Here is a 24,055-nt window from a genome sequence, read left to right on the forward strand (position 1 = left end):
TACTTTAGAAATAATAAAATACAATAGACTGCGCTACGACGATATGTATTCTGCATAATACCAAATGGCAGTTTGCTGAACACTTATCCGTATCTTAAAAACTGAGATGATAGTTATTTTCGTGTGGTACAATACCAGGTCTGCATTTTATGTTTTCCCCTTTTATGCAACACCCCTAGCACAATGTGTCATTTTAGATGTCAGTTCAGCCATTCCACCTTTTCTTGCAGAGCAAGTCGCTTTCAGAACCGTGTGAGACTATTTATTCATTCATGCGTGTTGGTGTTTTTATTTTCATTTTTCGTGTCTTCTAACTTTCTGAGAGACTGCTCCATCAGTCTTTCAGTATATGAATCATTTCTGGACGTGTGAATTTGATTTTTGGAAGACGAAAATGTTCTTCAAGAAATTGCAATAGTACTTATAAACAAGAAAATAATGCTGCAACAGGAAAATATGATTCACTTTCAGGTCTTTCTTACTCGCTACTCTTGGCCATATCATATGCACCCAATTTAAAGGTACCTTAAAAGCAATGAAAAGTGATAAACTGTCTAGAAAGTTAACGCCCCTCATGATAATGGCAATGATGGTGATAGTGATAATAGTTCTATAACAATGTATTGAAAATAATGGTAATAGTGATGATATCGTTGATAGTAATAACAGATTTTTTTCACATTTCTCATGAAAATGTCGAGTGTTCATGAGATAAATTCGACCACCGATAATTCTCGTTCTCAGTGTTCATTTCATCCCAACAAAACATTATTTCAATGTTAAACTGACAGGTTTGGGAGATATGCAGCATCATACTTTGTAAAGTTGTTACATTTTCAGTTTTGTATTAAGCACCACTTAATTGTCTCTGCAAGCACTGCATTGGTGTACCATGAAGTTTCGTGGTTGTCGTGTTTGTATCCATGTGATTCTATTTTTTTTTTGCTATTACAGAATCCTGCAATATTGACTCATTTATTTTGCAACACTGTTTCTTCATCCCATGTGTGCTTTATAGATGTAAATGATATTGAATCTAGATGCTAACCTCGTGTCTCGTATGCATTTCGTTGCACTGATTCTTAAATAAAACCTTTACAAAACTGAACTGAAACTTATTTGGGGTAGAATCTTTACCCTCTTCAATGGGACTTGTACTGTTGCGGAAAGCGAGGTTATTCAAGATGTAAAAGACCACAATCGATTACAAACAAACACACGCGTGTACACACATACTCTCACAAACACGAGATAAAGAACACACACGGAATATCCCTGGAACTATAAGAAGAAATCAATTGTCCATCATATTTATACTGTATTGATGTCCTCAATCTTGACGCACAGGGCGCGAAAGGAAGGGCTGCCTCACCAAGCTACTCAACTACCGGAAGAAGATGGGTCGTCGCGCAATGTCCGAAGAAGCGGAGGGCTATGGCTACCCTTTCAACGCCTACTACAGCTTCGAAGATACCTCAAGTGGTTTGCCGTCCCCCTGTGAAGATGACCCGGGCTTCGAAGTCGACGATGAGGTGTTTGGGAGCAACAGTCACATCCAGAATGGCTGTACCAGCAGTGAGGAGGCTCAGGAGGAGGAGGAGGAGGAGGAGGAGGAGGCAGATCACAATGAAGAAAACCATGACGAAGAGGCTAAACTACCCACTGGCCCTGAAACAGACGACACCGGCGACAATGCCACCAAGGACAACGAGAGAGAAGAAACCAATCCTGAGGTGCAAAACACCGACCAGGACATCGACCACAAGCTGCAGCCGAACGACATGGAGAATACCAACGCACTTCACACCAAGCTAGAATGCGTGACGGCTAACGGCCAAACCCAGCCTGTTTCCATGGGAACGGAGAAACCCGTCAACGTTGGGGTGGCCAGTAAAGGTCGTTTTGGTGCGTTGAGTCAAACGAAGGAGAGCACATACAACGGTGTGGTTAACATCTGCCACTATCGCTCCACCAAGGGCTCCGTGGTGAGCCAAGGGGACGGGGAATAGTTCTGAATGCAGAAAACATTGCTATCAAAAATCTTAATTTGGAAGGAAAATATTTATAGATAGACATAGAAACTAACAAATATTCAATGTGTTACTGTAATCTCTTAGTATATCTACGAGCAAGATTACGAATTTACTTATTGCATGTCAACCCGAATAGTTTGATCATGTCACTATTATCAACTCTGTGTCTAGCGGTCCCTCGTGCGCTCCCTTACACATTGATTTTCCTGGCTGTATTACATATCTCTGATGGCCACTGTTGCGTGAAACGTCTGTTCTTATTTATGAAACGTCGAACAGTCAAATATAACTTGGTTTTGATTAATGAGAATTTAGCACCTAGGGATTAAATTTGATTTCTAAATTTTGAATTCAAACTTACTTTTTTCTTTATTCAGCAGGGCCAAACTTATTAATCTATTTACCAATAATCAATTGCTGGTAAGTTTGTCAGTACGTTTATCTGAATGGCGTCTGTATAGTTTTAATAACTCTGTCAAACAGTAACACTTGAACGAGAATAAACTTGGATAGCTTAGACAAATTTGCGATAAAGATATCCTTTAGTTTTATGAATAATACGAGATGTTTAGTTGGATGGAAGCACTATAGTCATCCTGTATGTTGAATGTTTTCCTCGGTGAAATGGTGAATAATATCATAATTATTTATTACTTACTTTATCGGAGTTATATCTTAATAGTCACTTCAGCTATCAAACCAGAGTATGTTTACCTTACCAAAGTAAGATTTGAAGCTAACTTATTTCCATTCTACTTTGTTAAAAAGAAACAAAATAGACGTAATTCAGACCGAGTCGAAGAAATTGAGGAAGATACAATCTAGCTACTCCATATTACCCGACTTTGGCATTTTCAGAAGATACATAAAGGCTTAACAACAAAGGTTAAAATAGGCTTCAGATATTTTGGGTTCCACATGAAAATGTGAAATACAGTGCTAACGTTGACAAATGCCGATTCAGATATTTGAATGAAATCAGAGATACGTCAGTCAAATTAAACATTGGCTGTGGAGGCGAGCAAAATTCAAAGTATTTCTCTTCGACTGCCACTGGGTTCTGCCTATTCATGTTCTCTTTACGACCGTCGAAGAGCGACTGAGAAAATTCTGTACGTTTTATCTCATTATCAGCGTTAGGTACAACTAGTACATGATAAAGATTGATTGCAAAGAGAACGAAGACTAGTGTAGGACTGACATTGATTTTTTGTTTCCTTACACAAGGTTTGACAAGAGAATTACACGTGAAATGGATATTGGGAACTTCGAATCAACTTCACTGTGTGACATGATACCAGAAAAATATATGAAGAGTAATAATTGAGTTCAACATCTCTTTCAAAAAGAGCGAATACACTGAAGGTCTCATGTTCACTACTTAGAATCATACTTCAATATCATGATTTGCAGTTGTGCTCAGACGCTTCAAATTTGTTCAATCTTGTTGATAGAAAAAAAAAACCCAGACAAGTACAAGTTATCAATTCTGTCGATTATAAGAGACGAAATTCTGGTGCACGTGTATTAATAATCTCCTACGCCAATGGTTACTCGTAAGCTAAGTAAAGATGTGTGTGTGTGTACGAAAGGCATCAACCACATGGACGTAACCAGAAAAGGGCTAAAATAAAGTTCACTTTAGTACATCAGATATATTGGCGCAGTGACGAGTAATTTTTATGGCTAGTAAAATGTACCAATACCTGGAACACTCTACCAAAACTCCGTCTATGTGATACAGAAGAAACTTTGAAAAAAGAACTTTAGGACAAACTGTTCAAATCATGATTGATATGTTATCGTTTATGTTGTAACGACGCTCTGATCAGTTGGCTTAAGAGCACTTGGTAAGAAACAGTTATTCATTGTTATTGTTATTATTATTATATTTATTATTATTATTATTATTGTCATTATTATTATTATCATTATCATCATCATTATTATTATTATTATTATTATCATTATTATCATTATTATTATTATTATTATTATTATTATTATTATCATTATCATTATTATCATCATTATTATTATCATTATTATTGTTATTATTATTATTATTATTATTATTATTATTTTTATTATTATTACTATTATCATTACTATTATCATCATCACCATCATCATCATCATCATCATCATCATCAATGGTCGTACTACAACCAGATAAAGGGAAGTTGTGGTTGGCCCTAGGGTCAATTCATTATTTACATATATAATATAATATATTCTTTTTTCTTTCTCTTTTTTTTTAAAGCAGCGGCATGGTGTTTAACCTGCTTGGTCAGGTCAAATAGAGTGAATGACCGAGCCTCTCTTCGTCTACATGTTACCTTCTCAAGGCTGATGATTGAGCCTCTCTTCGTCTACATGTTACCTTCTCAAGGCTGGTACAATGTCTTCAACAGATATCCCACTCTTCATTCTCTCTCCTCCTCTCCTTCCAACCCTCCAGTCCCCTCCTCTCACTCTCCTCCTCTGTAACCTTCTTCCCTTTCTCCTCCTTCCTATCCCTTACTAGTCATCCTGTCTCTCCTATCCTCAATACATGCACCTTCAAATCTAAACCAAAGACCTATTATTTATCCAGCAACTTTATGAATGATGTGTGACACATTGTGGGAGCTGGGCGCCTTTGAATGTTCCTGAAGATAAATGGCGCTATATAAATGTCCTTTCATCATCATTATCATCTCACATTCTTCATCTTCTTCCTTTTTGTCACTTCCCTCCTATAACCTTCCTCCTACCACAAGGCAGAAACACAGATACCTACACAATGAAAACATTCCGTCAAGCTTGTTTTCCATACACAATTTCTTAGCAGAGAAGGATGGCACTTTAAAACTCAAATACAGCTTCATGCTGATTACAATAAAGAACATTTTATTGTCATTCAAAACGTACAACATTGAATTTCCTGTGATAACATAGCATGAATATGAATGATGGCATCTCGAGAAAGAGAAACAATTTTGATTTCATCTTTCAATACTTGATGAAATGTGTTTGACAGTACATTAAATCCGTATCGGCTGTGGAAACAAAAGAGACTATAAGTATATTGTACTTATCTTGCACACATTTTGAAAACTTTTCCAGACCATTTTCCTCAGTATCTGATGTAAAATCTCAAAGACCCAATCAGGTTGTTGATGTAAAAAGGCCTTAGGTCTGTATCAGGACTTTTGTGGGAATTAGACAAGACTTTAAAAAAAAAATTAGACAAGAAGATTTCTTGTATTCATATTGCTGTAAAAACACTGAAAAAAAAATACGAACCAAAGCTTACATCTGATGTTTTCCATATTCAACTGCAGCATACTGTTACTATCAGGACTTGCTTCCTGTACGTAATTTCCTCTTCTCCGTTCAGTCATCCCCAGAATGTGAACAAGAAAAGAATGAACACACATTTGTAACAAACATCATGGACGATACATGTCATGATGACTGAAGACTCAAAATTAAAGAAAAAAATCCACTGAATTTCAGCAGCACCATGCATGCACATCATGAACATGGATGGTAGGTACACTTTTTGAGAAGAGACAAAAATAGCAGCTTTATCCTACATTGCCACAGTGACACATTCATTATGACCCTTGAGTACTGCTACAAGTTTGTTTGTACTGATAATACTTGGCGGCACTGTGTATACTACAGTTACTTGTACTCCAAACATAGCTGCTGATACATGCAATAAGAAGGAAATATCAATATTACAAAGACTTCAATTGTGCATCTAAAACATGGATTCTATCTTACATAGTTTTGAAAACGAGTAGCTCAATGACCTAAATTCAATGGGCACTATAACAACCTAGTGAGGAAGATTGATGGTACTTCTCAAGAGTTGGTTGATATGGCAACACTTACCACCGATATGTATTCAAAATATATTTACCATAATGAAGATTAGATGTTGCTAGACTTTGGTTTTCAGCCTTGCTGTTTTTCCAAGAGGAAAGAATCGGCTCAAGCACAGCATGGCAGCACGCCTGAATAAAAATGTCTTGTTCATGCACAAAGTGTCTCTCCACCGACCCCTGAGTATGCTTTCTTTGTGTTTAGGATGATCCCTGGGTAAATAACCATATTATGATACTTCATCCTTGTACCAAGACTACTGCACTTGTGAAGGCAACTCTGTGAGGTATCACCCATTATGTATGAAGAATGAAATAAGTAGAGAAGAGACAGAGAAAACCCAAAGAACTGGGGGGGGGGGGGGGGGGGGGGAGGGGTGTTACAAAAGGAAATGTAAAGAGAATCAAGGGTATTGTACACAAATAAATCAAACATTTATGGGAATATCCCTTCTCAATCTAAGACTGCAACCATTGCTGACATCTTGTAAACCAGTTAAACCCACTGACAGTGTGACATATACAGTACACATCCTATCCCCACTAAAACACATGGCCTCACTGTTTCTTCCATTTCAAATAGTCAACACCTTTTCTGGCACTGCATTTTGTTATATGGCTGTGACATTTGTGCAACTCTGAGAAATCACATATTTAGCACAGACCTTGGCACATTAATATTGCTGATTTACAAGAAAGCCCAAATTTAACAATGTTTCTGGAATCACCAATTTGCCCTAGTTATAGTCACTCTCTCTTGTTCAAGAAAAAGACATTTTTGAAATGTCACATGGGATGAATGGATGGACAAAGTTATATAGTGGTCACATTAAGATTGTGAGATCATCATGTGTATCAAGGCATTCATGTCATTAAAAGAATAATGCAAGTGTCTATAAAATTAAATGAAGAAAAAATACTAAGGGCTTAAAATAGGTGTTCTTATTTCCCCTGAACATTTGTTAAATGTATATAATGTTTACCTATGAAGGTGTACAGCGGTTAATAGGATTTGAACATTAAAAGTGTCCTTGTAAAAAATTCACTATCTAATGATACAGTTCAGCAGTTTCTAAAACAAATGACTCTCTACAGGAATGTGAAAGGCCATACCATAACATTCAGTACCACAACCTACACTGACATAAGTGTTTGACATACTTCTTCCCTACTAGATCATTTTAATTTAGCTACATTCAGCAATCCAGTCTGCAATGCATGTCAAGCAAAATGTTTTAAGCTCTGAAGAAATCCAGGCAATAGTGAAACGAGTCTGCAGCTATAACCTCACTACTTGTATACCAAACCAACAAATAAACAAGTGTTGGGGTAGGGTTTATGATAATTGAGAATGACCTCACTACAACAGTAATCTTGTTATAGCCATGCTTGCTTAAAGGTGGCTGTTCTGCTGTAGGATAACGCTGCAAAGGTTGGCAACATCTTGTCTAAAAGTAACTCAAAAGTCAGCTGATTATAATACAATTGAATTGTAGCACCACCTTTCCACTTTGAGGACACTTCACTCTTTACACTTAACAAACAATGAGTGCATAACTAGAACAAATAGCATGATGAAGCATTTCATTTGAGACTAGACAGAGAAGAGAACACTGAATTACTGTAGTTATGCTCAAACTGCATTAATGTTAGTAATCAAACTGACTTTCGAGTATCATTAGAGGGAAAACCTTATAAAGCACGCTCAGGATTATATCATTCCAACAGGCAGCAAAGCTCAGCACTGAATATCAACCATGAGCTGGTGAAAGGACCATCAATCATGAGAGAATTCCCTATCATGATATGACAGGATGAAAACAACACTTCCACCTTATTGCAGCATTTCCACACTCGGTGCATTGCAAAGCAGTACTATTGCATCTTGTAATCACCTTGTCTACTCCAAAGCCAAACTACAACAACAGCCACTTTGATTCTGCAAGTTTCTCAAGTTCACTAAGTTCAGTGAAATCATTCATGAAAATAAGCTCGAAACAGAAAAAGTTATGATCATAATTGCTCAAAGACATTTTAACATAACTACAGCAATTCGACTTCAGCAGGCAGTTGACTTGGATGCCTCCACTTTATCACGTATTTACTATAAAGCCATAAGTACATGGCTCTTCATGGCATTGAGATGGCAAAACAACAAATCCATATCCAACCTCATTTCCAGTCACGTGAGTTTGAAGTTTCGCAAACCTACAGCTCTTTTTCTGTTTTCGTTCAACACTTCATATCATACCCTAGAAGGACCAACAGTAACAGTAATAGAATGCATGTAAATTGATTTCACTAAACCCTTTATTTTTAGAATAATTTGCATTTAATCACGTTTTGCTGTCTCAACATAACCACACTATTGCCATTGATACGGCAAAACAATGTAAGTCTCGATCACTGGCACGCGCATAATGTCCTACAACGTAAATACAAAAGTGTATGTGCGCCCTTCTGCAGCCGCACGAGGCGCGCAGCCTATTACTGCGTAAACACGTAGGTCTATGGCAAAACAATATATCGCATGCAGATACAGTTGAACCTCTATTATCCGGCCTCCCTTTATCCGGATCTCTCTATCATCCGGACGCAATCTCGCCGTGATTTTTAAATCTTTTTTTAATAATTACGGGAGGAAAGGGGGATTCCCAACTCCTTGAGAACTCCTACACAAACACACATGAATTACATATACTTGATACATTTCTTAATAATTATTTAGGTAAATCATCCCAAGAATTTATAAAAGAAAATGATTTCATTCTTGCAAACACGAACCTCTATTTTGGGGTCTGTTACTGAGTGTAACAATGAAAAGGTTGCAGTATACACACTACTACATGTGGTACTACAATGGGCTACATCAGTACATGTGTATATATATGTACATGTATAAAGCATTGAGTCTCCCGTATCCGGCCAAATCCCTTATCTGGATGAGCCCCGGTCCCGACTTGTCCGGATACGAGAGGTTCAACTGTGCGTTGTTTTGCCAAGTCCATGCCCGACGTGTGTTGAGCAGGGGCAAGCGTATCGCTGCTTACATTGTTTTGCCAACAGAATTTGAACAATTCCCACTAGGAGGGATTGTCACATCTCAGTAACGGGATGGGTTCTGATTTCAAGATCTGGTCAAGAGTTAGATACTCAAATGCTAAAATAAGTTGAAATATGTGACTACATCAGTTTTCATGAATTTTCGACATACGTTGTTTTGCGATCTCAAGGCTGTTCATTTGCCTTTGAACAAAGGTCATCCATCTTGATCACTAACCAAGGATTGACCCTATCTGCACACATGCAATATTTGCCATCCATTATGTCCATAAAACAAAAATCACATATCACTGGACTTACAAATAAACAGTTATTGCCAAAGTATTACATCTGTAGCCAAACTTGTGTGATGATCTGCTAGTTATCTATATAGTCAATGCATCTACAACTCATGTAGTATACCAAACCAACTTCTCAGGCAATCTACAGAACTGTTCCTCTTGAATCAAAGAAAAGAGACATGGCACAGAGAGACTGACAGACAAGCCACCCCAAAAACATAATAAATGCCTTCAACACTCTTGGGGCGGGGACATAAAATAGATGCTTAAAAGTATTTACTCATTGTTTATCTCATATTGGCCCCAATCATCATAAAATCATACATAACACATGAGCAACAATGCTATCAAATAGGATTTCTTCCAGATTTTTATAATTTTTTTGGGTTAATCTATTGATGCAAAAATTCTATGAACAGAAAAAGAGAAAAACTCAATAGAATTTCTGACACCTTGTCTGTAGCTCATATACAGACTACAACATTTTCTTCATCTATATCAATGAAGAAATGACCTCCTACTGCACTTTTTTTTTTTTTTCAAATGGCACACACACCTTGGTGATGTCTTCATCAACTGGCATAGATAGCCTGGAAACTATTTGTCAATAAACACATATTACTGCTCCCCCACCCCTATTTTGTGGCCAGAACCTTTCTGTTGGCCTGAGAAACATTGCTACAATTAAATGGGCTCGCTACCTTTACAACTAGGTCCATTTTGGACGGATAACTGAGAAATGCTGAAAAAGCTGGGGACGCAAAGGAATAATACATTGTTGGGTAGCATAATAAACTACTACATTGGCAATCGGCAGAGTACAAGTATATTTGGAGGTTGAAATTACAATGATTTCCTTTCAATGCATGTGTAATCTGTAAAGAACAATACAGAAGAAGAAATATGTGTTACTCAAAAACTTTGCCTGGAACAATTACATGTTTAAGCTTTGAATATTTGAAAGTCATGTATTAGAACTTTAATACCAACCTGTGTCTCGTAAAAGAGCAAGAGTTCGATAAAGATTGTCCAAACGTGAGAGACGTAACAAAAACAAAAAGACACTCAGTAAGTGTAGAATTCCTGATATTCTCATTTGTCTCACAAATTTTGCTGGAAAACATGAAGAGTGAATATGCAAAAACTGCCAGCTCTAGTACCAAAAGTCTCCACATTAACAGCTACGCAGCACTCCTATCAAATTCATCAAATTATCCCTCTTTTCTCTTTGTTAATGCCCACGTTACTAGCTGCAATTTGATTGCCACTGCTACTGTACAGTCATAATTTACAGCATGTTGACAAATATTTGTACTACATATGTAAATTTATAATTAAAATCACATATTTACAATGCTCTCTGTTTAAGAGCAAGCAAGTAAAACTGGCAACATACTCCCAGGAGTAAAACAACAAAAAACTAACAAAAATAGATTTCAGAAAATCGATGGTGAGACTGCATTGATAAAACCCAAAAAATATCATACAGTCAAATCAAATTTCCAAAGATAAACCTTTACTTCCAGCAGCTACATTACTTCCTCCACTAAATATCATTTCCACCGTTGGCTAAATACTGATGATAACATTCTATCAGACATCAGTCTGCACAAACTATACTAACTTTAATTGAATTTTTGTTCTTCATTGACACCAGTTTATATCAAAATATAAACCAGTAGACCAAAGATTGAAATCACCAAACTGATCACACATTGTATGTTGAAGGGCTGTCTACAGTCAAGCTGTGATACTGATATTGGGAACACACTTGTAACATGAAGTTTATGTAAGAAGACAAGACCAAGTCTTGAAATCAGAGTTAAGTTTCTACTCAGGGCTCCAAACATGATGCAAACACATTTGTAAGCTTTGGTAAGCAAGTTTGTCACAGTGCCTTGTCATCCACAGATGTTTGCACTATGAATTCATTTCAATTTCTCCTCTCTGCTATTAAGATCAGCTCGGCAGTACTAGTTCAGAGTATGACTGTCCCTGGAACTCCAAATCCTCTGTGACTGACAGCTTCCCGTCCACTTGTCATGACAAATCATGTTTCTCACCACTCTACGATAAGTGGCCAACATAGAGTCAGGCTATTTTATTTACGTATTTCAGATCCAGTAGAAATCACAGACACCTGAAATTGAGTTGCGGCAGTGAGAGCACAGGTAGGACCCTACTTCCCATATCGTCGAGTTGTGTAGTTTCGGATGAAGTAGCCTGGTGTACTCCAGTCACTGGCTGGTGTTGGTGTCTTGTAGTATCGTGAGACAGCGCTGTTATAGATTGGTAGTAGCTCTGATGCCTCACTGGACAGGACCTGTATGGGTTTGCACACACATAATGGGTCCCTGCTAAGGTATGTCAAGTGAAAATTGTAGCACTTTGCATATTCTGTGTCTGTGTATGTTGGTGTGTCCTTGGTGTGGCCATTCGTGTGTGCATTTCATTCATATAAGCCTACAAAACAAACCTTTCACCATTTTTCTCTTCTACTATCTCCTAATCAAATTAAATTAATAACAAAATGCTTCTTTCTTTATAAAACGAATCACACAACCACTCACTTTGCCGAGATTAATCACATGGAGCCATTTCAATGAACTTTGCTTTTTGTATTTATCATTTCATAAACAAGAGTATCTTTGTTCTCAAATGTTTGCATGTAACCATTTCCACAATGGTTCAGGCAAGTGTGAAAAATGAGAGATTTTTCAAGCTACTAAATATTTCATGTTCACTGTAGATTGTTGCACAGAGTCAGCTCTGTAAGGTCTGATCCCCATTACAACAGTTTTTTTTTTTTTAATCAAAGTAATCACAAAAACTCCTCTTTCTGTGCATTGACAAGAGTAATGCAAATCGTACCAGAAACTTGTTATATCTTACAGCTTAAAAGCTGTTCAATATCAAAGTCATACAGTCATACATAAATTTGTATAACACCACACTAGTCAACATAGACAAACAGATAATCATATAGTTATTGAACCTTCCCTAAATCCACAATAAGAACCCTTGGTGAAGGGCGAGAGCCGGCCTCAAAGAATTACTATGAAAATCATACAGCTGCATCCTTACCTTGAGGTAGACCACAGCATCAGTGCCATAGCCATCCATGGAGGAGAGAGTCAGGTCGCCATGGAAATACTTGGCGTACAGTCTTGAGATGGGCAAGCCATATCCATAGCCAGCCTGGAAAAAGAAGATGATCCATGTCAGTCATTCTCAATATCTACACATGGCCTGGTTCTCAATCCAACTTTAATCTATAAATGTGATGAACAAACATTCCCTGGGAAGATTAGGAGGGTTTAGTGTCTGTTTGATAATTGTTGTCATTTGGCATTATTTTTCTTTACCAGTTTTAATGGATTTTCAACCTTTCATTGTGTTTAAAATTAGGGCAGATCTTTTGCTGTCAAGTTATCTGGTCTGTGGACTACTAATGTGATTAAGCCATGATACTGTCTTTACTACATCAACAAATTACAACAGATAACAGCTAGTTTGTTTGTCTTCCTCTAAGAACCTCTTTAAGACCATAACATTCCAAATACCGTCAAATTCAGCTTCACAAGCATCTCACTAGGCTGCAAGTTGTCTGTTTAGCTATACCTTCTCAAGTTGTCTGATTGGCTATACCTTCTCAAGTTGTCTGTTTAGCTATACCTTCTCAAGTTGTCTGATTGGCTATGGGTGCAGAAATAGCACCAAAAAGCCATTGCCATCAAGTATGATTTCTTTCTTTTTTTCTTCGTTTTTTTAAAGATGATATCAGATTGCGAGGAGTCCAGTATACAAGACATGGCTCACAGCACTGAGTTACAGTTTGTGTCATAGGTTCAATAGTGATAATAATCCTTTAATGTATTCATGTACAGATGTTCTTTATGTCTATGGCACATAATCAAGCACATAACTGTTCTGATGTTAGCCCTAAAGGTATCATTTTTCTTTTTCACTGCCTGCTGTAAACACATATAGAGGGACTATTTGATCGTCATGTGAGTTGCAACTTTATAATATTCTTAAATACATTTTCATCTCTCTTTCACTCATAAACCATTTTGGCACCTCCAGTCAAATACAGCACGCAGCAGAATGTGTTGTGCTTTAACAATGAAAATAAGAATACAAAAAAAAAAGCTCAGAATCCTGACTAGGCATGCACTTGAACTACATCTACACATACATTGTATGCTTAGTGCAATGACACAGAGTGAAGCTAAAGCAACTATAATGGAGCCTATGTGACGTCAGTGGTGGTATTTGCAAACAACAGCAAACCCATTGTGAGAGAAGGCTACGCCTGAATCAGAGTGAAAAGCAGGCATTGTCATAAATCTTTTTGAATGCCCATCTCTGCCTCTGTTAGTACCAGCTGAAAAGTTCTCAACAGACTATGGGCTAGGGCATGCATGTAATGAGATATGACTGGATAGCTGCCAAACTCTGGGTGACTTACCAGGGGAGGGATAGTGCTAACACCAGGCTTAGGGGGAGTCGGTGCCGTTGAGTACATATAGTTGAAAAGCTTATCAATCTCACTCTTTGGGATTCCACCCCCTTCATCTGTCACCTGCCAAAAACAATGACACATCCAAAGATTAAACTGTGTTGACTCAAATTTCCTTATAATGAAATGTTTGGCCCTGCATGCAAACAAATTAAAACTTGTTTGTGTACAGTTGTTGCAGGTGCTGTAGTAATGTTTTGACACAAAAGGTAAGACAAGGATTTGTCTACATCACTAATCTATTCACGTAATCAAAATAACATATAACTTATAAACCTAAAAGTTATCTATGAAAAAAGATAAGAAACAATCTGAAAGTAGGCAAGTATATACTAGCACAGCACAGTGGAATATTCTCAAAATGTATGTTCCCAACTCACTAAAGTGGCTAACAAATGCACAGTATGGTCATACATGACAAGTCATTCAAATAAATCATAAGTGAACTTTAAAGGCAATCGGTCGTCGCAGGCGATTCGCAGCTCAGTAGAAAAGCACGACAAGCTGCTCCTCCCGTTATTGTACCCCCGTACGTACCGAATCCCGAACACGACGCTACGCAGCGCACCAGCGAAAACCAGATGGGGCACGAGAGCCGTGCGAGCCGTCCACTGTAATTTCAACATGGACGCCCGAATACCTACCGAATGGGGCCGAATGGGTGCACGCACAAAACCGCACAACAGCCATGTGCATGAAAATCTCTCCTACGGGTCCCCGTCGCGACACAACAGTAGAGCTGTGTGGTGTACGTACGTACGTATCTGGCTGCAGTCTCTGTTTATTTGCACTATGGTGCCAATTTCAGCAATCTAAGCAATAATATTTTAAAATGTCTGAAAATATTATATAACAATATTTTAAATCATTCATATATTACGTTGTTTAATATTTGGTATTTATAAATATGCTTTGATGAAGAAATATTAAAACTCTAAACTTCATGTATAGCAAGTTGCAATGCTCATGGCCATATGGCGGGTTGTTTTGATCTCATTGGCAATTGTCTGCTGCGTCAGCTGTGTTACAGTATGTTGGGCCGGATCGGAACATAACAAAGTTGGTATAAAGTCGTCGGTACCGGTATGTCAATATCAATAATGTGTGTGGTATGCGTGTACTGTTTCGGATTAGCCTTGGCTTTGGTTTAGTAATGAAACCTCACAATGGAGATCAAAACAGCCGTCCAACTCGAGTAAAACGTATCTACTTGTTTGACGCTATCGACGAGTGGAGAACGCAGAGAGACGTGTTCTTAGCATGCTTAGGACAGGGAGGTTTCCTCTCACCTCCCTGCTTAGGACAAGTAAGAGACCAGTGGCAGAGGGGGAAGCTTCAGCGTCAGCGTGCCGATGAAAAATTTGCTTTCCACTTGCTGGAGTTGCATGAACAGTTTTGCAGGAATTTAGAATGTGCAAATTCGTGTTACGGCATGCACGGTGGAATTGTAATGCCACGGCTTACGCCAATCAAGCAACCCCAGCTGACCAAGTCAACAACTTCAAGGAATCCAGATCCAGATGATGTGTAAGTAACGTTAGAAGTCTATTACATGAATCAATGATTGAAGTGGAATGACTTTTTCTAATCTATCTTTAACTGCTAGGGCCTTTGCGTTTCATCGACAAGTAGGCCTATTTTTCTATGTATGATTCCGCGAAAAACTTCTCTAAGTTCTCATTTATGTCAAATTATGATAACGCCGTAATCGAAATGACATTTGCTGGGTCAGTTTATCGCTTCTTAAATACTGACCCAGCAGTAGGCAGCAAATGTCATTAGTCAGGGAATCGCAAGTAGTGGTAAGTTTTTTTGTCATCACAGTATTGAGAATTTAAAGTATTTCATGTGCAAATGTAGAATCTAGATAGATACAGAGAGGTCACTTTCCTGAGCAGCTAGCGTCAACAATCCAGGTTAAATTTGCATAGCCAGATTTCATGGCTGCGATTCAAATACTGTTTGTCCCCATTGATTTAACTGTATAGCAAAGTCTCCTCTTTCATCATATTTAGGGGCCCTACATTTTAAGTTTGGTTAAGGAATTTTGATAAAGATTGTAATTTTCATAAGCTTGGCAAAAGTTTCAGGCATCTATGTTGCATTTAAATTATAGTCAAACTTCCAATGCATTTGGTCCAATAATTTGAAACCAAATTCAAGTGATCCAGTGAAGTGTACATCTTTTCATGTGAATTTCTACAAGTATGTTGAAATGTAAATTCTGAAGAAAAAAAAAATGATCCTTTACAGTTGAAATTCGTTAAAGTTTGGTTACACCGACAGTGTCAGGTCAGTGGTAGTAACTACAGAGTTACAGTAGTGTACGTACAATACCCTTGTACGTGAAAGTTACAGTTTTATTTACCTTCACATCTTCATATAGGAGTGTCTAATAGGGATGTTGATTGGTGTGGAAGTTGTTGATGAACAACAGTTCATAAGAATCCATTGTTTTAATTCTAATACAGATATTGGTCATAGGTCAAGGGGCAATATGAACCTATCAGTTTGTAACATGCTAATATGTACAGGTATGAGCTTCATCAAGTACGATTAATTGGTATCCGTGGCACATCCCTTATTTGTTGATCAAAGGTACGCCTCTGATTGGTATTTTAATCAGTGTTTGGTAGAAAGCTAACCCATTACAATGGCTTTGCGATGTTACACTGAGTTGACTATGGACAAAGGTCTACTGTCCGCGATTTTCATTAATTTGTAGGGCATTTTTCACACATAACCTCAAATACTGATACCTGTGATAGGTTTATTTATAATGGTTATCCTTCACACTGTATTGTTGAGACAATAGTGTTCTGTTTGTTTGTGTAAGAGGGAGATAGACAATAATTTCTTTATGCTCCTGTCTGAAGAAGGCATTACATCTTATTTGTCATGTACTTATCTATGAGTTTTAATGTTCACTTTGTGTGTGTGTGTGTCTTTTTTTTAAAGATTATTCACACCAGGCTAAGCTGACAGAACTATAACTGTGAGTTTACCTAGTCAAATGAAAGGGTTTCGGCATTGCTTCTTACATATAGTATATTCCAGGCAGGTGATACAACGCTCACCTTCTTCATATTAGTTAGTAAAACAATGAAGAGTGCAAAAATACTGCATAAATGTGCAGTGCAACTGTGGCCGTTGGCCGTTGGCCCTGCACGGGCACAGTCGCTTCCCCGTCCTGAAGTTATGTACACACGCCAGGGCAAGTACATGATACAGGCAGGGTCTCCGACCCAATCGTCCGCGTTCAGAATAGACAACTCGGCGGTAATATCCGCTACCCATGACGATGTGTCATCGTCCATGATGGCCACCCTATCTATTATAATGTGGTCTGCACTCACTAATCTGATCTGATCTGATGATTACAGTATAGTTGACGAGTGACGACGATCGACGATGCGATGAAGAGAAGGCGTAGTCGTACGAAGTATACGCAGCTAGCTACTAGCTCATGCGAACATCACTCACATTACACAAAACGTACTGTCCCGCGCTCAGCAAGCGATCGCGAGCAATCGAGATACTATAGCGCGATACATTGCTTTAGGGATGTCTTGCGCACACACACATTTCGCTTCGTAGCAACTTCGGAAGCGAGTTTACGTGCTGCCGCCCGCGGCTGAAATATGTCCATGTATCCTCGCGACTGGGTGTCTTTAATACATGAATGATTCACTTTCAATATGATATGGAACACTGTACTTTCTTAGAATAGCCCTAAAATGACCACAGATAGGTTCTCCCACCTCTGTATCTCATTGAAGAAGTAATCTGCATAGTGGAGGAATGGCTATACAGATCTCAGGATCATAATCACAAAAGATGTGGAGTGGTTGTATAAGAATTGTTTTTTTAATATGTGCAAGAAAGAGTTAAGGCAAGACTGACAGACATACACTGTATAAAACTGTGTGCTTCACATTTTGATTTTATGTTTTTAAGAGCCTGTAAAATCATATCATATAATTCAACTTTTGCAACACATGACTGTAGTCAATAAAACCACTTCCACTAAAGTGTACATACACTTCCATGTATAAACTCTGATAATGTTTTGGGGGTTTTTTTCTACATACCTTGATAGTGACGTCTTCCTTGCCTTTTGTCACCAGTATTCTGATAGCTGGATACTCACTGGCTGATGTGCCTCTGTGCTCCATCACTGCACGCATAGCATTCTGGAAGACAAAGTGAAGACAGTAGTCTCTAATATTCAGTCTTTAGGGACAGTGATTTTAAAGCATTTTTTCTTCTTGACCGTCATCATCATACACAGAAAACAGATTCTCAGCAGGCTTGTACTGGAGAGCTGTCAAATTTTCTGAACAAAGGATTATTCTGAAACCACTTCATTATGGTAAATTCAGTGATATACTTTCCATGCCTTGAACTTGATGTGCACTAAGGAAATTGTTGACAATCATGTGCTTTTCTTTCTCATTTTCTGCCACAGTTTTTAAAGAATCTCCCAATGACAGGCTCATGGTACAGTAAGAGTTTTAACAAACTCTCATTGTCATGATCGCAGACAGCCAACATTTAGTTTACATGAGCTATGTCAGGTTATACAGTTACGAGACACACCTGCGAAATACTAAAAATCACTGGTACGTATCTCCATCCTCTGTGAGCACAATGAACTGATTGGCATTGAAAGATAACCATTTAAAGTACCGTACTTGGAAAACGTGTAGTGATTATCAAGTGCAACTATTACACTTGCATTGCAAAAAAAAACAACAAAGTAATCTGAACAAAATCAAAATATTATGTTAATATTATGCTGCTGTGTACGAAACACGAATTCTAGTAAAAAGAAAATTGAAAAAAAATGGGTACTTAGAAAGAATTATTAATTATTGATGTTTAGCGAGTATAAAGAAAGATGGGAAACTGTGTGATGTGTGTGTTGAGCAGCTCTACATTTTTTTGAACACAAAAATTTCTTGAATTTTCATTTTCTCACATATTAGAGCACAGAGAAAACTTAGCGGTTGAGATGTGACAATTTTCCTATGAAGCAAAACTAAATTTGATTTCTTTTTTTAAATCAAATACAAACGGAATGGAGAGCTGCTTTACACCTACATAACATTAAGTTGCTAATTTGCATTCCTCTCCATACTTTGGCAGTTCATAACTTTTGTGTGTCTGATTTTCCCCCAAATTTTCATTGATCTATTCTATATCACTACATGATAAAATGGAATTTCCCTTCAAATATTATACACAAAATGTAAACAGCAGCATATTTCTGTATCTATGCAGTACTACATCAACTGAGGTAAAGTTTCTGGTTTCTTAGCCCTTACACAGCATTGACTTGACTCACAGTCTCATCTCCAATGACACATGACTCATGCCAAGTACAGAACCTGCAAAAGCTTTTTGATAATCACATGCCTCTATTATGTGTTAGCCTCAAAATGGGTCAGTCCACTCTTTCATATCTCTTATCATTGACCTCAGTCTTGGTGTCTGGTTTTCTCTTACCTTGAGAAGCTCAAACATGATGTGGTAGAGATGGGAGGGTACATACACCATGGTGATATCATCACTCTTGTCCCGAGCTGTGTAAAGTAAAACAAAGACCTTACATTATCAGACTTACTCCATGACACTTCACTCTTACAAGAGGATGGATGAAATTATCCAAGCTGAGTATTTTGAGCACCAGTGCTTCAGGAGAAGAGTTGAAGATTCACAGTTATGCCTTATTATCATCTATAACGGACATTTTAGCGGCGCATTAAAAACGCGTATTGTTGTCCGCTCAATTTTTACCGTTCAATATCAGAGCATATTGAACGAAACGCATAGGCCAACGTATTAATTCTCCATAGGCTACCGTTGTTACTTGCCGTTCAAGATCACACCATATTCAATTCTGTTTCGTCTATTGCGCGAGCGCTTGCTGAATGCGCAAACGCTTGCTACTAGTGTGCATCATTTTGTTACAATTCACAAGTGCGCAAAAATCTTGCTAGTTGTTTGTTTCATATGCAGTTTTAGGGGCTTCCCCTTTTCAGTGCTGAGATGTGACTGCCTAGTCAACTTCCAAGACGAGTAGAAGCCGGGTAATTTTGTGCAGTTTATGCTTGCTCTGCTTGATTGTATAGATGATAATAATATAATGATTATATTGGATGGCCTTGATTCATGGAATACCAGGGCATATTGCACTCGTTAGGGTCAATATTGCACTCATCTTCGATTCATGTAATATTGGCCCTAACTCGTGCAATATTCCCTGGTATCCCATTCATAGCCATCCAATATAATATAAATATCTTATCCATTGGTGTACTTTGGAAAACGTTATATCTATCAACAGCCTTGTCATACCTTGTACCACATAAATCCTGATATTCAACTGACAAGACCAACATAGAATTGATTTGAATACTCCTGGGTACCGTTTCACGAAAGTTGTCAGCGCTGAAAAGTTGTCAGCGCTGACAATCACCATAGTAACAGTCAGTGACAAGAGCGTCTCAGCCAATCAAAACCGAGGATTTTACTGAAATAGTCAGCGCTGACTATATTGATGAAACACCCCCCAGATCCTCCCCAGCTGTATCCCAATCAAATTAATAAATGATGGTATCATACTTCATGTTTCACTATGTTTCACAGAGCATTTCATCACTATCACCCTTTCAAAACAAACTCAAAGCATATGGACGTCTGGGCACGTAGACAAGTGACAAACTTGCAAAACATCAGGCCTTTGGCGCCTTCAATATAGAGACCTAAAAAGAATTCACTGTGGGCTCAAGAGAAATTTGACAGGAGCAGATAACAATATATCAAACACTCTGGAAAATCTTTCACAATATGTTTCTCATGACATGCCTGTCACATGCTGTTAGCACATATTTCATTGCCACATTGCTTGACAAGCTAAAGAGCACTCAAACAGTGAACATGTGTTCTCCTATACAATTGAAAGAAATACAATCAGTATTTCTATATTGTCACATGACCAAAATGCAAATATATCACCATTTATGATTTTATGCTACATTGATATGATTGCTTGCTACTGGTAGAAAATAAGAGTAAAAGAGGTAGGAAAGTATCTCTAGGTCATGTACATACCATCAATCCATCTCATGTCGATGTCAGGAGCGGCAAGATAATACTGATCGCACAAGAATCTGGCACTCTCGTAGGCATCTGGGTGAAAAGAACCAACAATCATCATATTTGACTCATGACATTTGAACTTGGTACTTGATGTGACAGGACAGATTTCACTACAGTCATGGCAAATTCATAGCTGCATCTCCATGAGTTTATTTTTTTGAGATATTAAAAATGTCAGTGTAAACATACAAATCTATCCTCAGCATTATCAGGAACTGATTTGCGGAAGAATTGCATCATTGGTGTATCCTTTAACCCTAAAGGGGCCGGGGGGGGGGGGGGGGGGATCCGCGCCCCCTCGACGTTTCGCGCTCTAATTCTGTAACACAAGAAGACCTCGTCATGAGGCTTCTTGACTTTCTTTGTTCAAGTCTCACGCAACTGTAGAGACCAAATTTGCAACGTCCGCGCATACTTTTGCGAAGCCACGCCCATTTTTGTAATGGCATGTCGCCCTAAAACGGGCACAATTTTGTGATTTTGTGTACATTTCAGGGGTCGCACTTAACTTTTTTTTTTAACTAGCCAAGCGGACTACTTAGAATCAATTTTGACACTGAAGCAATATTTTGGCTAGCCAGACGGACTAGTAACTTCAGAATTTTATGATTTTTGGCTAGTCCGACGTGATTTTGGGTGGCCAATGGCCTGCGGACCATCGCCAATTTCGAACCCTGCATTTCCTATGGAAAACAGTGCTCTGTCATCAAAGTCATTAAAATTTTTACAATTGATCACTTTCATTGATTAATCTTATGCTAATTATTGTAGAAAAGTGGTCAGTGACAATTTCCAATAAAAAAACAAAGAAAAAACAAAAGTTGAAAAACACAGAAATACATAAGAAATTCTGAAAACAATAAAATACATAAGAAATAAAATGACTTTTGGAAGTTTTTGTGATGTACAATTGTTGAATATGCCAAAACAAATTTACAGACCACAAAAGTAGGCTTTCAATGCTTTTAATTGGGCTAAAATATGATCTTGAGCTTAATTTGCATAATTAATTAATTAAAATTAAAAACTGATTGTTTCAAAAAATATTATGGCACAATCTTGTAGATTATGATGTGGGTGTCACGCATGCCAAATTTCGTCACGATTGCACCTCTGAGGCCGAGATCTCAGGGGACAGGGCAGAATCCACCCCCCTCCGGTCTTAGCATAGCCAAAAAAGCCTGGCCTGATTAGGGTTAAACAATTTTTTCTTTATTCTCTGAATGTATCAACACTGAGGACATCAGAGAGACAGTAGCATGACAATCACAGTGAAGATAAGTTGATGTCATCTGACTATTACACACTAACACTGAGAATACTACATACTGTAGAAAGGTAAAGCTCTTCTCTTCATCCTAACCATGAATGGTTTCTTTTTGAGACTTTTATTTTGTGAGTGAGTAGAACAGTGCCTGCATATCACATAATGATTTTTTGATGCTGGAGGGAAAAGCAGCAATATTGTTCATATCTCAAATGGTATAAAAAGGACCTAAATATACTGATCCGTTGATTCATCTTAACTTCTCTAATCATAATTATCCAGTGAGTTGTCTACACATGATAGAAATGGGAACTAGAAACACAAAAATAAAAGGGCAATTCATACATTAGGGGCAAAATGTGTTGAGCATTACCTCGTATCACTGCTACGACATCACATCTTGGGTCTATACTGCCTATATGCAGAGGGTGTGTCTTGGGTGACCTCCCAAACATCAGAGCTGGATGAGGAATGGAAGAAAAGATTGAGTTTATCAAATCTACCAAATCTACGTCCTGTACCTCCATATACCCAACACATACATTGTACCAGTGGTGGATCGGGGGGGGGGGGGGGGGGGGGGGGGGGGGGTTTAAACAACAAAAAAAAAAAAAAAAATGAAATGTAACCAAGAAGTGGCACCCCCGCCCCTTTACAGAATTCCTGGATCCATCCCTTAGTGTGTACTTGTATAAACAGTCTTTGCTGCTCATTGCTTGGGCACAATTACAACTTGCTCAAGCATAAAGTATATGTTCCGCAGTTTGGACAGGAATACAACACTTTTAAAGGTTGGACAAACAAAAAGCGAAGGGGGCAGGGGTACCATCACAGTCGATCCCCCTGATTTACCTCAAGCCTACAACTGCAGTCTAACAAGGGGGTGCTGCATGATATACAGGGTATTTACAAAAACCACAAACAATACTGTTGCTTCACATGTGCATTGAATTTTTGTTCTCTCTTTGACAAACATGTGATGCCAAATAACAACCCTTTAAAGATACCTAGTCTGCTGTATGCAGAGCAGTGTGATGATTGGTGGAGAAGTTGAATTGATTGTTTGATAAACCATTCAAACATTGTAAAAATCCACCATTTCTGCTTCATAGACAATTAGAAAACAGTAAACTACAAACATGTGATCATAGGTCTTGCTTACGTAAAATCTTTTCTGAAAGGATGTTTCAGCAGTTACACATGTACGTGTCATTTTCAACAAATTGCAAAATACAATGTGGACTTGAATAGCATCAACATTTTACTTTAACACACGATTGTGAGTTGCTCAAATTAGTTCAGTAGCATGGTATCAGTAACTACACTTCTGATCAGTGATTACCCTGTATTACATCAAAATATGATCCAATATTTTTACATGAAACTATATCAAAATGGAAATCATGTGTCATCTTGAATGAAAAACTGAAGATGGCAGTGCCTCGAGTCATGACAAGATAAAAGTAGAATGAGTGAGAAGAGAAGAGAGGGAAGACCTGTGTCAACTCACTGTGTTGGTTAATTAGCATCCTGATACCAATACGTGAGATGTAGAACCTGTCTAGGAAGTACTGAATGTTGTTTTCTTCATGCTGATCCACCTTGTAGCTCTCTCTCATTTCAAGTACACCCTGTCAAGGACAGCACATCTATTAGTACATCAGTTACAACACAACCAATGATGTTGTCATTTATGATATTTTTCAGAAGGCTTTGTAATGCAATAATCTTAACTACCTGGAAAAATTCTGAGATTAATGCTGGGAGAACAAAGATTTTCAATGCAGCTTGAATGACCTTGCTTGTCCTACACAAATATATTACTAAGAAGCCAGTAGAAGTAGCGCAAT

The 24,055-nt window shown here is 38.0% G+C and overlaps 2 protein-coding genes across 2 annotated transcripts in view; one reads left to right on the forward strand and one right to left on the reverse strand.

Annotated features, from left to right (window-relative positions):
* Nucleotides 1–2,009, forward strand: part of LOC139725804 (aromatic-L-amino-acid decarboxylase-like) — a 43,891-nt gene extending 41,882 nt beyond the window's left edge. Inside the window, exons 14-15 of the mRNA XM_071636882.1 lie at nucleotides 1,348–1,566; nucleotides 1,621–2,009. Coding sequence (XP_071492983.1) covers nucleotides 1,348–1,566; nucleotides 1,621–2,009 — 608 coding nt within the window. The remainder of the gene's footprint in view (nucleotides 1–1,347; nucleotides 1,567–1,620) is intronic.
* Nucleotides 2,010–10,985: 8,976 nt separating this feature from the next.
* Nucleotides 10,986–24,055, reverse strand: part of LOC139725762 (pyruvate dehydrogenase (acetyl-transferring) kinase isozyme 2, mitochondrial-like) — a 28,883-nt gene continuing 15,813 nt past the window's right edge. Inside the window, exons 5-12 of the mRNA XM_071636845.1 lie at nucleotides 23,716–23,836; nucleotides 22,579–22,665; nucleotides 20,891–20,968; nucleotides 19,283–19,359; nucleotides 17,866–17,967; nucleotides 13,724–13,837; nucleotides 12,337–12,450; nucleotides 10,986–11,575 (exon numbers count right to left, since the gene is read on the reverse strand). Of these exons, the coding sequence (XP_071492946.1) occupies nucleotides 11,432–11,575; nucleotides 12,337–12,450; nucleotides 13,724–13,837; nucleotides 17,866–17,967; nucleotides 19,283–19,359; nucleotides 20,891–20,968; nucleotides 22,579–22,665; nucleotides 23,716–23,836 (837 nt within the window). The 3' untranslated portion in view covers nucleotides 10,986–11,431. The remainder of the gene's footprint in view (nucleotides 11,576–12,336; nucleotides 12,451–13,723; nucleotides 13,838–17,865; nucleotides 17,968–19,282; nucleotides 19,360–20,890; nucleotides 20,969–22,578; nucleotides 22,666–23,715; nucleotides 23,837–24,055) is intronic.

Source organism: Diadema antillarum, unplaced genomic scaffold, assembly GCF_040938485.1.
Source record: "Diadema antillarum isolate AM-2024a unplaced genomic scaffold, OU_Dant_1.0 seq00000059_RagTag, whole genome shotgun sequence".
Taxonomy (NCBI): Eukaryota; Metazoa; Echinodermata; class Echinoidea; order Diadematoida; family Diadematidae; genus Diadema; species Diadema antillarum.